Here is a 16789-nt window from a genome sequence, read left to right on the forward strand (position 1 = left end):
TTGGTTCGATACTGGAAAAGTATTAAGGTTTGATGTCCCAATCCTATATTCACAGTAAAGGGGAGTGTATTTGGTGCTCCTAAAAATCACCCAGAAAGAGCTGCTTGCATGATAATACACTGAATTCTCAGATTTACTGAGCCTACCCCAAAAAATGCCATCAAGGCCACAACATGTTTTTATCGCCTCTTTTCAGTTTCGCAGCTTATTTCCCGCGACTGATTGATGATCAAATGATTTACCACGAGCACAAGCGTTCATGAAGACGGCTCTGCACTGTCAAAAACAAGCAATATATCACACACACACACACACACACACACACACACACACACACAGACACACAGGCAGGCACACACACACACACACACACACACACACACACACACACACACACAGACAGGCAGGCAGGCACACACACATACACACACATACATACACACACACTCACACTCACGCACGCACGCACGCACTCACACACACACACACACACACACACTCACACACGCATGCACACACACACACACACACACACACACACACACACACACACACACACACAGACACACACACTGTACTGTACAGTGGGCTCAAAGCAAAGCTGAACCTGATGAAAATGTTGTCAACATCACAGCCACCACAGAAGAAGAAAGAGGTTAGCTCAAATGCTGGTTTAATTAGCAAAAAATCTCCACATCTATATCTAGGCCCTATACTCTGTGTTCTCATGCAATAAGGCAGAATTCAATGTCTTCTGAACGAACAGCCCTTTCAAATTCTCTTCAAATTCACGCTCTCTGATGCTCTGACACGTAATGCCTTGATGTTGAGATGTCTTGGTTGTATTACTGTAGGACAGAGCTCTCTCATGAATGTCTTTGATTCATCGATCAACTACAGAAGCATCATATGAAATCCATTCATTTCATCTGATCCATAAAGTAGTGGCATGTCTTTTCAGCTCCACATTATGTCAATCTCTCTGTAATTGACCATCTATATTCAGAGCAGATATAAGCAAACAAATGGGACAGTTTTTTATGAAAGTAGGAACATCATGCATGTCAGTTTCTATTAGGGCGAGATACTGCAGGCAAAACATTTTTTATTCGAGCATTGGACACATTTTGAGATTTTTGTCTATTTTGCTTTCTCAACATGTCTTCTTCCATATGAGTATAAATCAAAGGTCCACAAAGTACATTTAGGTGTTTATTTGACTAAACCTTGTCTGTTTTCAATACTGTGAAACAATAAAGCAACTTCTAAAGCACTTACATCAACTAAACTTTCCATTCTTTTGGATCACTATTCTGAATGTTATAATGGAAGGAGTTGTTCATAGTCTGTTTTATGATACATTTTGTTCTAAATAACATGCCAAAAATGCATTTTTAAGACCAGTACATCATTATTTTTTTGATTTATAAAATTATTAAAGGCTGTGTCCAAAATATGTTAAAACCTTGGACTCTAATATGATAAAAAAATATAATATAATTGTGAAAACAAAATAAAGATTTGAACTGGCGGTATCCAAAATCTAGATTTGTGGTTTTTAAAGAGATGCACATTTTACACGTAATAAGTTAGGTATTGCCACATTCGCATATTTAGTCAAACATTTCTGAAAGATTGTGATGATATCTATATAAGTAAGAAATGTTAAACTATTCACCTGCACCGGAAGCCTTAATGTTGATGACGCTCTCTTTCAGTAGTGAGGGCGAAAGATGTGGAACAAGATGTTAGCGTTCCAAACTGTATTCAGGTTCTGGGTCACGCACAGACATATCTAAAACACAAATAGTTCATGGCCAAGCGAGCAATCTGGTTAAGATGTAAGGCGAAAACATACATCACTGAGTGGATCAGTTTTCACAGTGGAAAATGTTGATTCCATCTGCAGGAAGAAGAAAAAGCTAAAGAGCATCTGGGTGGACATTTGATGAGGTAGCATAGCACTGACTGGTTAACCCCTATTAATAATGAATGCCAGGTTTTATCGAAGACAGTCAAAGATAGTAAAAAATTGTGAATTAGGGCCAAATCTGCTGAACTAAATGGGGATTTCCTCATGGCTCTGCAGATGTTCCTTCGTGCGGATGAAATTTCCCAAAGCGATGAGTTCCAGTTTCAAGCCTTGATACGTAATGGTGACCTAATTCCTTCAGCCAAAATGCTCAATTGATCTCAGATTTATTTATTTATTTTGACAGTTTTTTTTTGTGTCTTTTTTGCTTTATTAGACAGTGTGGAGAGACCGAGATGAAATGGGGTACAAAGGGGAATGACATGCAGAGAACGACCCGGGCTGGATTCTAACCCGGGTCTGCTGTGAAGAGGACAGAGACTCTATGGGGGGTACTGATAAAAAATACTATGCTTTCAGGCCAGCTGAAACAAGTCGCATAACGTAAAAAAAAGTTTATAAAGACACAAACTTCTGTTGATTCTTTTTTTTTGGCAAATGCTGCTGTTCTCAAGTGACTTTAAAAACATTATTCTCACTTATGAATGTCATTTATTGTACAGTTAGTGGCAAACATTCTAGAGTCATCACTTTTTCCCCTCCAATGTATGTATAAGCATTCCATACATCAGCATTAAAAAGTTTTAGTTTAACAGGTGGAAATATTTTATTAAAATATGGGTAAAAAATTCCCAAGCAACACAATCTGTCAAAGGCAAATCATTTACAAAACGAGGACAGAGAAGCTGTGTCTGCATTTTTCATAAGCAGATTCAAAGATGGTAAACACTGCAGTAGACAATATTTGATTATAGATTAAGATTTTAGAATGTATGAAATGCACAAGATACCAACAGATGCCTCAAATCCGTTGGTAGAAAATAAAACTCACCTGTCTTTCAAAAAAAAATCTTTGTAACATAAAACATATTTTCAATCAATTATGTAATAAAGTTAAAACTATTTTTCCTACTTAGAAAATAAGAATTCAAGTCTTTAAAGCTTGACATAATCTGTCATTGTCAGAAGCAAGTTTGCATTACACAGATTGCATAAATAACTGGAAAATCTTTTTTTACTTTGTTTTTCTAAATGCCTTTGTCATGGGTACGCTCACCAAGGAACAGCAGCTGGCGTAGTAAAAACACCACTGCTTTTGTCCAAGGGGGGCGCTAGAATTAAGACAAACTCAAAGTTCCTTGTAGCCACTTTAAATTAAGTCAACATAGTCTTTGGCAATGTATGCCCTTTAGTTAAAATTGATAGAGTCACATAATTGCACAAGGTGACTGTTACCTCAATGGTTTGTTTCTGTGTGACCCACCTTCCTGAGTGATTTGAAATATATAGGCATTTAGAAATGGGCCAATATATTTTATTTAAAAAATTGATAATGGTCGTTGGAAAATGTTACAGTTATTAAATATGACTTTTAAAGTGTAAATCATTTTGTAAAGGTCGATTTGCTGTATTGCATTTACAAGCTATTAGCCCAACAACAGCTAAAAACTGCAAAACCTATCAAATGAACGGTATCATAACAACATGGCAAAAACAACAGCAACTGTCTTCTGTCTTCTCTTCAGCAAACATTGCTATTAAAAGTATTGAAATGCTCAAAATAGGATTGATAGCATTGATATTTCCTGATGTAGACAAATTGGTGGCAAAGGCAAACTATTACGCACACAAAATGTCAACTCTAGCCTCTATCCCGGACACACTCAAACCACCACTGCAGTTTAAAAATCAACTTATTTTATCATTGTGAGTGACAGCAGTTTTTACAACATTTTGATCATTAAAACACATAAGTTAATGTTAACTAGGCAGTTACTTGGGCATACAGTATGGCAAAGGACCATAATAAACAGTGAAAATGTCTTCAGAACACATTGAGTAATGTAGCTTTAGAGTCTACGCCAATGGCATTCCTGGCTGTGCATCGGTAGACGCCGGCGTCTCTTTGTGTGGGGTTCTGGATGATGAGGGACCCTTGTGGATGGAGGTACTTGTTCCCAAAAAGCCGTGGCTGTCCACTCACTGCCATGCGCATTTTATCAGGTGTTTCCCAGGCAACCTCAACTTTCGGGGTCCCGGTCGCAATGCAGTTCAACTGAACAGCGACACCGTGTTTAGCGTAAGTCACAGAGGGCGGGCCGTTGGTGATTCGAGGTGGGTATGCGATCACAATAACCGATACGGAGAGAAGGGAACTGCCATACTCATTTGCAGGTCGGCAAACGTAGGACCCCCTATCGTAGACCGATACTTGTTGGATGTCAAGTGTTCCGTTGGGTAGTACGGCATACCGACCGGCTCTCTGTGGCCTGTTTAGGACCACCCCGCTGGGCAGGGTCCACGTTAGTCTGAGGGGTTCGCCACTCGTCACACAATGAAGCAAAAGTCTCTCTCCGTTCATGACGCTGACCGCAGAGTTGTATCTGTTAATGATCATTGGTTTTCTGCCCGGAGACACGGTGATGGAACGCTCCACAAGCCCTTGAGAATTCCGCCCCAGACAGCGGTACGTTCCGGCTTCAGCGACAGACGGGTTGCTTATGATCAAAGAGCTGTTAGTCTGGTGGAAATACTTATCAAACCGAGCGCCGCGATGCAATGGTGTGCCGTTGGGTAGGATCCATGTGACATAGGGTGGTGCAGAGCCCTCAAAGGAGCAGTTTAAAGTCATGGTAACCCCTACAGTTAGTAAGAGACTATCTGTTTTGGTTTGATCTCTAGTTTGTGGCTTTGCGAAAACGTCCTTAACATCCAAGTAAACCACCAGTCTAACTTCCCCTCCTTCGTTACGAGCGATACACGCCAGCTGTCCCGAGTCTGTCCTCTTGGCCGAGCGGATTTCTAAGGTTCCGTTTAGGTGAACTGATATTCTGTTGCTATGGTACGGCGCAGGGAGGATCACATTTCCTGGTAGAACCCACATGATGCGAGGGTTTGGGGTTCCCTTCGCCAAACAGTCAATTAACTTACGCTGATCGGGTACTGCGGAGACCTTGACACTGTTTACGGCCCCTCGTAAGCCGTTTATCACTGGAGATGTTACCAGGACTTCCAGCCTAGTGACTTTATGGTCTTGTCCTGCGTTGTTCTTGGCCATGCAGGTGTAGTTACCTCCATCAAAACGTTGGACCTTATGGACCACTAATGTCCCATCATCCAGGACTTGGTACTTGTCTAGAGCCGGGGATATAAGCTTGTTTGTGGGGGATATCCATGTGATAACTGGCATTGGTTCCCCCTTGGCGTTACATATCAGAGTAACTGTCTCACCGTAGAAAACCTTGACGGTCTTTTGGTCTTTGTCTTGGATTTTCGGCGGGGAAGTTGAATCCTTAACCTTCACTCTGACTTTCATCTCATCTTTGCCGAGTTGGTTCTCAGCATAGCAGGTGTAGTCGCCCTCTTCTGGTTTGCCAACATCATTGAAGTACAGCGTTCCATTGTCAAACACCACGTACCTAAATACAGTAAAGAAAGGGAAGAGAAGGGAGAGGGAGAATGGAAGTTAAACTTTGATGAATGCAGTGGTCGTTTAAATGTTACGATCTGCGACCTGTCAGTCCTGTGTGTGCAGTGTACGGAAAGAAATCCAATCTTTATACACCAAAGGGCATGTAAACAAAGGGGATCTAAACAAAGGTGGCCCAGCTAGCGACATGCCCAATGCCCATTTACAGAGCCTAGGCTGTTTATTGACACTGGATTTTTTCCAGCGCACACACAGTACAGACAGGTGGCAGATTGTGAGGAGATTTTCTCTGTTTTGGACATAAAGTGATTTTGACAACAAGCGTTCTCCAGAATTGCTGACTCAACCTTCAATTGAATGCAATAGAAAAATGTATAATAAATAATTACGTGGCCATCACAAAAAAGCTGCCTTTATATAGCGTTGCTTAGTACATAACTGAATGCACATATACATAAAAGCTGTTGGGGAAGTGCTTTGATTACCAGTAATATCATTTTTATTTATTTATCAAGGGTATTTGGAGACTTAGGACTACAAAGGAACTGGTATTTGATGCTCAGTGAACATATTTTCTGTTTTCAGTCAGCTATAATGTGTCAGAAAGAAACATGTTTGGTTGGCAAACCGTAATAGTCTGACAAACAATATTTACAAGATGCTCTACGTGTCATAGCAGGAAATAATAAATAGAACTGATATTCGAAGGGGTTTTTTATATCCTAGCAGCACATGCCAAAATTGTTTTTTGAAATAATTTTCTGTGGAAGTGAAGAGTCATTAATCTAAGGTGGTGAGCTGCCACTGTAGCACAGAACCAAGGGAATAGTTTCCAATATGTGATATGGAAATTTTTAATTCATATTTAAATTAATGTCTTAGTTAAAGCTGCAGTGTGTAGAATTTATAGATTTTTTTCTAGAAGTGGAATATAGTATTCATAACTATGTTTTGATCAGTAGTTTTTTTCTTTTCTTTCCTTAGAATGAGCCTTAACATTGTACATTGAAATAGTATTTTCTCATATCCCCTCTCAAGTTACCACACTCCAGAGGGGGTCAGAGTGCAGGGTCAGCCATAGTACAGCGCCCCTGGAGCAGTTTGGGGTTAAGTGTCTTGCTCAAGGACACAATGGTAGAGATGGTGGGCACCGTAGATGTCATAGCAGCCACGACTAGTATTACTACTAACACCCTCCTGTCCGGTGCCGGGGATCCAACCAGAGACCTCATGGTTACCTGCCCCTCTTTTCTCTAGGCCATCCTACCACCTAGTTAAGAAGTGAAAAGCTAATTTGAATAACCTAACATTCAGTCATTACTACTAAGCATTTCATACCTTCGACTGCGTCCCCTGCCCACACTAAAACGTGGTTGTTTCACTGGGTTGACCATTGTGCCGTCTGGAAGGGCCCAGCTGATCTCGGGGTTGGGGTCTCCAGAAGCTACGCAATCCACCTTTAGGTCTCCACCGTACACAACCTCCTGACTGGACTGCTGCTGCTTCTGCCTGATCTTGGCCGGTCTGGTCAGCACATTGGCCCCCAGCAGAACATAGTCATCCCCCATCTTGTTTCGTGCCACACACAGATAGTCACCGCTGTCTTTGTCGGTCATAGAATTAATGGTCAAAGTGCCATTGGGGAACACCTTGATCCTGGGGTCAAAACTGTAAAAGATAATAGAAAGAAATGGCCTTCAGAGGACATCTATGTAGGCATTTTTAATTTATTATATACATTTGATTGAGGATGTAAAATATATATCAAATCAAGTGAAGTCTACTTTATTGTCAATTTCTGCAATATGTGACAGGCATACAGAGGAATCGAATTATGTTTCTCTCCGACCGACGGCGCAATAAGTACAAAAGGATAAAATAAGAAAATAAGAAAATAAGAAATAAGTAATATATACAATAAATAGATTCTAAATAGTGCAAAAAGTAAGGCAATATATCAATTAACTTTTTGCATTGTACCTGTACTGAGCATCCACTAGCTTCTTAGAGGGTGTCTTCCAGATGATTCGAGGCTCCGGTTCTCCTCTCGCCACACAGTTGAGAAGCAGCGTCCCTCCGTAGGTCACATCTGTCTTCAGAGGGGACGATGATATGATCCTGGCCTTAGCAGAAGATGGATTTCTCCTTATGCTCAAGATCACTATTCTCCTTCTAGTGGCCACTGTGTTACTTGCTGAGCACTCGTATGTACCGGCATTTCCTGGACCAAATGCCTGGATACGTAGGGTCCCGTTGGGGTAGACAAAGAGGTTGCTGCTAGTGCCAAACTGGGTAGCAGTAAGCTGGTTGCCATCCGGTGTGATCCAGTGTATGGCTGGCTGAGGGCTACCTTTGGCTGTGCAGTGGATGTAAGCCGTGCTGCCTTCTGGGAGAGTAGTGTTCTCCTGTTGGATCTGCTGAATCACTGGTGGAAAGGCTGAGACTTGAAGACGAACTGCCACTGTGTCCGCTCCTGCTGCACTGCTGCCAATGCATTTATAAATCCCTTGGTCTGTGTAGGTTGCCTGGTTAATCTGAAGGGTCCCGTTACTCAGTATGGCAACACGCATCTGAGGGGTAACACCTAGTGGGGCTGCAGGCATCTGGGCATGGTTAGGGAGCACCCATGTGACTCGAGGTGTGGGGTGCCCCTCCACCTTACAATCCAAGAGGAGCTTTCCGCCCATATGCACTGTGATGTCTCTGTGTCGAGGCTCCAGCACACGTGGAGGCTGGGACAGGATCAACAGGTTTACCAACAGCTCATCTGTCCCATACTGGTTCTGGACTGTGCATAAGTATTGCCCCCCGTCCATCGGCTGTGTGTTCCTGATGATTAGTGTACCGTTTGGATGGACCTCAAATCTCTGGACCCGGCTGTTCTGAGCAATACTCACTCCTGCATGAAGGGAAAGAGAGAGATTGTTGTCACAATTTAAGAGGAAAAAGTATTGAAAGTATCGCCTGGCGAGACCAGCCTGATCTCGGCACTTTACATTACTTATTTTATTTGTTCATTATGCAGGGCCCCCTAAACTCTACTTTTTGAAGTGACATATTAGGCGATAATATCAGTATGTAAAAAGCGGCGAACTAAAAGTGTGATCTTTCGCTAACCTTAACCAAGTGATTTAGTTGCCTAATTATAAGTATATTTTGAAAATAAAATTATTTGCTATGGCCACAATTTTACACTAAACGTAACCATTTAGGGCTGCCTTAGTCCTTACAAACAACAAGAGGACTGCGGTCTAAAACATCTTGTGAAACTAGAGGATCAACCCACCCTTGATCTGACCTGTAACACTTTAAAAACCAAGCCACAAAAAGAAGAACCCACTCTTGTTGTAAAGGTTCACCACATCCAGACACAGTAATAATCATTTGCCAAGCCAGCTGCTTAAACCCACTAAAACCCTGGGGTTAATGTTTTTCAATTTCCCAGACCTCACTACTGTTCACAACTGTTGCTGACACAGGCAGAATGCATTGCTTTGTTCAGAAAATGTTGGCTAATGTTTTTCTCTTGGGCTAATTGGTAAACTAATGATAATGCTACCTGATGATAAAAAGTACTTTCTTAAAGATTTTATAGCTGAAGTGTTTATTAAAAACTTTAAGACATGATTTGCTTGCGTATTAAACTTTTCCAACCCATCTGGATCTCATTGTTTCACTCCACTGGTGATGCCTGAGCTGTGGAACAATCTAACCTGACGACAACTAACAATGCTGACCTTTTCTGAGGTAGCAAGGAAGGATTTAAGAAATTTGTTTGGATTTACCATATTGCATTGCATTGTCCCAAACAGAGTTAAATGTAATCTTATTAAACTTAATATTTGATTTAGTGCCTATAAGAAAGAGGTAAGAGGGTGAGAGTGAGATTGAAAAAAAAATCATGGGCTATTAGACACTGTGATTACACTGAATAAATATTTCCGTTTTCCGTAATGTTTGAAATTAAGGAATTGCCAAGGGTAACCTGAAAACGTACAGAAAGCTGAGTAATGAGTTTGCGTAATACATACCACTTGCAACTTTAGTCCATGACAGGAAGGGCCTTGGCTCGCCCGCAGCTTCACAGAGGAGCTGAGCATCTGTTTCAGCTTTCACAGTCAACGTCTGGAAATTGCTCTTAGTGATCCTTGGCTTCCCTCTTGGAACAGACCCTTGTCCAGGTAGCTCGGGCTTTCTTCCCGACACATCCTGCATGCTTGTTAGTCCCTCTCCGAATTTTTGGATTGCAGCAGTTGTCGGGGTAAGGGTGGCCGTCTGCTTGATTATGTGGGTCAACTTTTGGGCTGGGGAAGTTGGATTTTCACTGATAGAAATATCCAGATTTTGTTCATAGGACTGTGTTGCAGGATGGAATTCTAATGTCCTCTGAGGCGCTGATGTGGTGATGATGGGTTGGAATTTTTGCTCTTGACTTTGGTCGTCTGGAATGTTGTTGATTACGGGGGCCTCCTGAGAAGTGGCCCTCAGTGAAGGGACCTTTTCATCTCCTGTTGAAGATGTTTTAGGTAGAATGACATGTGGCGCCACTGTGGATGGGATCGCAGTACTTTCAATAGGAGCATCAACATTAATCCCTTTGTTTGCAGTTCCTTCAAGATGCTTATCTACCTCTGCCTCTGACTCTGCCATTGTGTTTTCATTTTGACTAGAACTGTGATAAGATCTTTCAGATAATGTAGGTGTCTTTGTTGCAACCTGTTCTGTGTCTAAATCAGTCCCAATAAGTAAGCCATGTGTAGTTGGTACGCCACTTGACATGTCTCCAGAAGTGGAGGTAGATTGGGACGGCAGTAGTGAAAAATGCATTGTGTCAGTCTCTTTTAAAATCATCTTTCCCCCTTTTCCTGTGGGTGTGTATTGATGGTCTGACTGATTCTTCCTCAAGTCCGTTTGTACTTGTGTTACAGTGTTGAAACCCTCAGAAGAATGGTCAGAGTCTGGCACAGGTCCAAGGTCTCCAGTAATGCTTACCGTTTGGGTCTCTTCAAAGGGATTAACAGGTGGAAGACCGCCGCTGCCCATAAACCTTTGATTAGTGGTCGATGTGAGTTTATCTAAGAGCTCTGGGGGAGATGTGCTGAAGTCTGTTTGAGGGCTTGTATTTCCATGACCCTCTTCGGGAGAAGCTGTTGGAAACGTCGGTGCAACTGATGTGCTTTCGAATTGTGGTTTGGCGAGGGGTAAAAGACTGTCAATTTTTTCTTCAGGGAAATAAGTCGGTTGTGAGGAGGGCCTGGCCGCTACCTCATCATCAATATGCCCTGAGATTGTGTTTTCATCATGACTCAGTCTGCCTGATGACGTTGCTTGGCCGCTGCTGAATGGAACAGTGGTATTGAAATTGGCGGTTGTAACTTCTGAAGTTTCTATTTTTAGCTCAGTGGGGGCAGTGGTCCTCACTGTTGCTACGGGAACATTTGTAGGGTTAGTGGCAGTAAACTTGGTGGGTTTATTCAGCTTTTGATTGCGTCTGTTTGGCCTGTTTTTCCTGCGACCCCCATTCTTTCTCCTGGATTCTCTTTCCCGTTGGTTTGTGTTTTTTCTCCCAGACCCCCTCCTTGCAGAGGTGGGTAGTGTAGTTGTAGGGGAACGTGTTGTGAGCATTGCAAGTTGAGTGTGCAACTGTGATGTTGCGGTCTCACTGAGATATTTTCCATTTTCCTCATGGCTTGCTTCTGATTCAATTGGGTTGACAGAAGGGATAATTTCATTTCCCCTCGAAGAGAGTTCTCTGTCATTATTAGAGCTGGCAACAACATTCAGACCATCCGTACTCTCGCTCCTCTCCGATACATTGAACCACTCGGTTGTTTTGACAACGTCCACATCTGTATTTGTTCTCTGGTTCTCTTGTAAAGAAAATGTAGCGCTGCTGCTGCTTGCAATGTTTGTGCTCGACTGCCAAGAAGTGACAGTGTGTAGGGGAACAGATGTGGTCTGTGGGAGGAAAAATACACTATTTGAAGTTGTGTGTAGATCCAAGTACGTATCACGCGTTGTGTGTTGCTCTTTGAATGTAGTGTGTGTTGCGTGTGGCTCTGCTGTAGCATGTAGGATGTGTGTGTGCTGACGGTTGGATGTCATATCTGGTGAATTATGTGCGATGAAGCTATCAGATGTCACACGTGTGCCTTGGCCTTGTGTATAGAGTCTATTAGGTTTTGTTTGTGTGTGTTGTATTGGTGTTTGTGCTGTTGTGAAGTCTTCTTGGCCCTCAGATGATCCCTCGATGGTTTCCTGTGAATGTTTCTCTGTCTGCTGTGATAGTTTACTTTCTGTTGTATGCTGAACTCGGAGCGGGGTCACAGTAGTCTGATGTCTATCTCTGATCTTGGCCAAGATGTCAGCCCATTTCTCTGGATCTATTTTACTCTTTGACATATTAATTTTCCTTCTGCTGTCGACTATATTCTTTCTGTCATCAACACGAGGTATTGTTTGCTTTCCTAGCAACGGCGGCCTCCTCCACATAGTCCTAGCTGGATGGACACCCTTCCTGCCTGGAGGAACACCTCCTGGAAATCTCCTTCTTACAGGATCCGAGCGGTTTATTGGAGCCATCACCGCCTGGGTAAGATCAGTGTCTCCTGACCCCTCCTCTGGGTCCTCTGTGGGGACTTTGATCTGAGTATTGACCCCTGATGCTGACTGGGGTCTGGATGGAAACTTCCTCAAAGGCCTAATCAGCCCTTTGCGCTTGTTGAGAGTGACTTTTGTAGCGAGTGTATCCACACCGTGCTGATTTATGGCGACGCATTTATAATGACCACTGTCCAATAACTGTGTATGTGGGATATGTAGGGTGCCGTTTGAATATACGAAAGCTCTGGAAGTGTTGGCTCGGAAACAAACTATGTTGTTGCTTGGTAGAATCCAGTTAATTTCAGCATCCGGGGATCCCGATGCTTTGCAAGGCAGGGAAATGGGGTTCCCTACAAACCCTTCTATAGGTGTAATTAAGGCATTTTCCCCTGGAGCAGGGTGAGAGGATTCCTGTACGTTCAGATGGAAAGGCAAGATAGCGAGGTCTCCATGCACCTTGGCGATGCAGTAGTAACTTCCTGTATCTCTGTGGGTGACGGCTTTAATGACCAGCTGTCCGTCCCTGGACACAGACAGCCTGTTGTCTGGACTGCTGTGTGGAGCCTCCACCTTGGAGCCATCTGGCAGCATCCACTGGATGACCGGATGGCCAGAGCTGTGCACGTTACAGGACATTAGACTTGGGCTTCCCAGGATAGCACTCAACACCTTACGAGTCGTGTTTGTTGACTCGATCATAACCCATGTCCTTCTCTGTCTACGCACCAGCTCTACATCCACTGTGTGTGAGAAGGCTGAGCTCAGAATCAATTTAACAGTCTTGGCTGATGATTTGAGTCTGTTCAGCTGGAGGTCTGCAGAAGCCTGCATTACCCATGCTGGTTGGGCCATCATATTAACTTTAACACCCGTGTAGTACTGGGCATCCTTCTCAGAGTCCTGTTTATACACATATGTTGGATGAGGCTCTTTTCTGAGCATAATCCCCCTTTGTAAATGGGCTGGCACACTGCTGTAGTATGCGATCAGCCTCCACAGTTGCTCATATTTTTCTCTGTCAACAGGGCATTCGAGATCCAGGGACAAAGTGATGTTGGTGTCCAGCTGCTGCGGGTTGAGCTGCTCCCAGCTGATCTTAGAAAGCTCTCTGGGCTCGACGATGCCACACTCCAGAAACACAGCGTTCCCGTGCTCGTCTGAAAGCTCCAGGGAGATGTTTCCAAACGGTTCCTTGAAGTCCTCCTTGGTCATGACCTCGCTCTCTGTGTCATCAGGTGTGGAAGTACGGTCAGGGAAGCTGATGACGGGGCCGCTGCAGACCAGGTCCTCCACAGCCGGGAGCTCCTTCCTCTGGAGGTGGGAGGGAGAGGAGCACATGGGACACAACTGGCCACCGGGAAGGGCTTTGTCCTTTTTACATTTTAAGATACCTGGAGAGAAAGACAACAATGCAGTAAAACTATATACAGACAGTGCTGTAAGCTTAATGCTCAGGTCAAGATTACAAGTGTAGCATGTGTTCTGCAAATGTCAAATAACAGTGTTGTTGTAGTTACTCAGAATTCCTCATGGGGGGTGACAGAAATTACACACTATAGCTTTATCCTCAAGCATAAAGAATGTTGTAAATAAAACTACACTGCATGACATTTAACTGGGTTACCTGGTGAGGATTTATTCCAGTCATGGAGCCACCTCATGTAGCAATCGCATGTCCACGGGTTCCCATGGAGATACAAGTTCTCAAGTTGAGGCAAGGATTCCACTAAACTCGACGGCAAAGATGTCAGCTGGTTATCAGACAGGTAAAGGTGCCTTAGGGTGGAGAGGTGGAAGTGGCCCATTAGACTAAAGGTGCTGAAGGTGGCTGGGTGCAGCTGCTGAAGCCGGTTCCCTTCCAGCTGCAGCAGTCTCAGGTTGGTGAGCCCCTGGAAGGCGTCAGGGTGGATGGACTCTAGGTGGTTGTGGTCCAAGTGTAATCGGGCCAAGGACCACAGGCCGTGAAGGGTGTATCTGTGGATCTCTTTCAGTTTGTTGTAGCTGATCTTCAACATCTAAAACCAAAAGAGCAATGAGGAGAACAAAGTTAGTTGGTAATCATGACATTATGAAGATGTTAGTTTAACCAATGCCAGAACATCTGAAAAATACCCAAAGGAGTGTACATTTCCCTATGATGACACATGTTATAATGTTGAAAGGTGGAGAGATCTAGTACAATACATTTAGAATAATCAAATGTAATGCAAATGCAACAGTGAATGTCCGATTTACAAAGAGAAAATCAAAGGTTAAAAGTTGAGTCAGTGATTCCGGAAAAAATGTTTGTTGTCAAAATCCCTTTTTTTGTCAAATATCTCCTCATGATCGCTACCTGTACGTACTTGTGTGTGCAATGGGGGGAAAAAACTTGTGTTAACACACCCTAGGCTCTGAAAACTGGTATGTTTCTAGCTAAGGTGGGTCCATTTGTTTAGATACCAGTTTACAGAGCCTAGACTGTGTGTTAACACCAGATTTTGAGCACACACAGTGCGGACAGGTAACAGATCATGATGAGATATTAGTATATTTTTCACAAAAAGTGATTTTGACAACAAGCGTTCTCCAGAATCACTGACTGCACCTTTAATCAGGTGTACCTGTAGTGCAGTGAGGTCCCTGAACACACCGTCAGGTAGACTGTGGATATCATTGCCATGAACCATCAGAAGCTCCAGCTTCCTCAGACCAGCCAGTGACTTGTCTGTTATCTTATTAATGCTGTTAAATCTGAAACAGCAAAACCAGAGTGAGTGGTAGCCCGTAGCTATTACACATTTCACATTGAGACTGGGTTGCCTATTAACAAACACTTTATACAAAATTCATGAGAAACAATAAATAAGCCTGGGTATTAAAATGCCATAACAAACTAAATCCCTTTCTCATACTGCAGTGTAATGATCCAATCACTGTCAGTAAAGAAAAATAACTTATTCTTCATCACATATCCCCCCTTCCATTTTGTGTGGTAATACTATTGGTGTTTTGATTTTGTAACTTTGAAAAACTTTTCTATCCACTTCACAAAAAAATAAAATGTATAGCAAAATGATAGACATGCGAGGACAATGCTGAGTGTGCTATTAACAGGACTGACCCTAAGTTGATGCGCTCCACGTGTGTGTACGCAGTGGGGATGGCGGTGAGGGAGCGGAAGGTGCAGTGGAGCTCTGCAGGCTGCGGGCAGGAGCAGAGCCTTGGGCAGGGCGGAGGGGCGACGACCACCGCCGGCAACACGGTCCCCATGAGCAGCGTGAGAAGGAGACGGTCCATCTTCAACCACGGGAGGAAGGAGCGCTCACTGCAGCTGGCCGTTTAAGAACTTCAATAACAGCAATACATAGGCTAATTTTAACCACATGGGACAATTTTAGAATATTATAAGGCTGTTCTTATTGGTGTTTTTAGTGTTTTTTGATGGGACTTTTTCAAGGATAAAAGTAGGCTAGATTTGAGAGTGGAGTGATATTTTGGTGAAAATAAAACTTCTTGGAAATTGAGTACTAGCTTAATTATTAATAAATGAATGACAGTTACCGTTCAGTGGTAAACTTGTTTTGCCTGAGCGCTGATAAAGAGTTTAGTCCAACTATCATGAGTGACTCTGGCTTTATAGCTGCGTAAAAATATGGAGTCTGGTAAAATAGTAACATTGCCCTGTGCAAGCGACATTGCTTCCTCAATATCTCATAATAACTTCAATCCAAATATTAGCAATGAAATACAGACGCTCTTACCTCAAAACCGTGATAACCTCTCTCCAGGGAACTCCTCATATTCCATTCCAGCGTTATCCATACGTGAGAAAAACGCACAAGTTGAATTAAAAATGGGATAGCCTACAAAAAGTAACCGGAAAATTCTTAGAACAAACTTTTTACAAAGTGTGAAAATCTGCACTGAACAGAAACTGAACGTGCATTTTTAAGGGTAAAATCCAAAGGGGAAAAGTTTGGGTCTAACTCCTGAATGGCAGTGCGCGCTGTGGATCTACAGTAAGGTAATGAGTGGCGGAGGCTCTTCAGTGCGCACGGCTGAGACGCGACAGGAGGAGCTAGAGAGGGCAGGCAGATTCAGAACTTCACTTAAGAGTATGACACTTTAATAAAGAAAAACTGCTAGTCATTATGCTACTGAGTGTAGGACTACGAATGGTTGGTTAGTGTTGCTGCGATCTACAGCAAAGGTCAAGCAACAAAAGGGGCATTAACTTGTATTTTCCACTTTTTTTTCTTTTTTCTCCACACTAGAGAAGTTTCTGTTCCATGTTTGAAAATAATAATAGAAAAAAAAGCAAGTCAGAGAGGGAGGGGCATGTGGAGTATTTCCTAAATTGATAAGGTAGGATGGGGTCTTGGCGCAGGGTCAGCCATAGTGCAGCGCCCCTGGAGCAGTTTGGGGTTAAGCGTCTTGCTCAAGGACACAATAGTAGACATGGTGGGCACTGTATAGATTTAATAGCAGCCACCACTAGTTTCACTACTAACACCCTCCTGTCCGGTGCCGGGGATCCAACCAGAGACCTCATGGTTACTGGTGTGATGTCACTCTTTCCTCTTGGCCATCCTACAACCCCATGGCCTGCAGCTGCATCATACCTTCATCAGCACATGGCATTTCCTTGGTTGTAATGGAGATGGCTCAGCTGTCATCATCTGACCAAAGTATAGAACTTCACTCACATGTTGACAGTACCGTTGGAACAGAACTAATTGTCT

General features: G+C 43.1%; 1 protein-coding gene across 2 annotated transcripts; it reads right to left on the minus strand.

The window, feature by feature from the left end:
• Positions 1 to 1091: 1091 nt before the first annotated feature.
• mxra5a (matrix-remodelling associated 5a) lies at positions 1092 to 16050 on the minus strand. 2 transcript variants are annotated; one of them, XM_080053024.1, is made up of 8 exons: positions 15809 to 16050; positions 15169 to 15393; positions 14669 to 14798; positions 13690 to 14080; positions 9494 to 13456; positions 7443 to 8361; positions 6801 to 7130; positions 1092 to 5451 (listed from the first exon to the last, which is right to left on the minus strand). In XM_080053024.1, exons 2-8 carry the CDS (start codon positions 15342 to 15344, stop codon positions 3858 to 3860), a joined length of 7503 nt encoding a protein of 2500 aa, XP_079909150.1. In that variant the 5' UTR covers positions 15345 to 15393; positions 15809 to 16050; the 3' UTR covers positions 1092 to 3857. The 2 variants fall into 2 exon arrangements, with proteins under 2 accessions (XP_079909150.1, XP_079909151.1); XM_080053025.1 differs by having other exon boundaries at positions 15169 to 15378; positions 15809 to 15814.
• Positions 16051 to 16789: the final 739 nt, after the last annotated feature.

The sequence above is a fragment of the Ammodytes marinus genome, assembly GCF_949987685.1.
Source record: "Ammodytes marinus genome assembly, chromosome: 24".
Lineage (NCBI taxonomy): Eukaryota > Metazoa > Chordata > Actinopteri > Uranoscopiformes > Ammodytidae > Ammodytes > Ammodytes marinus.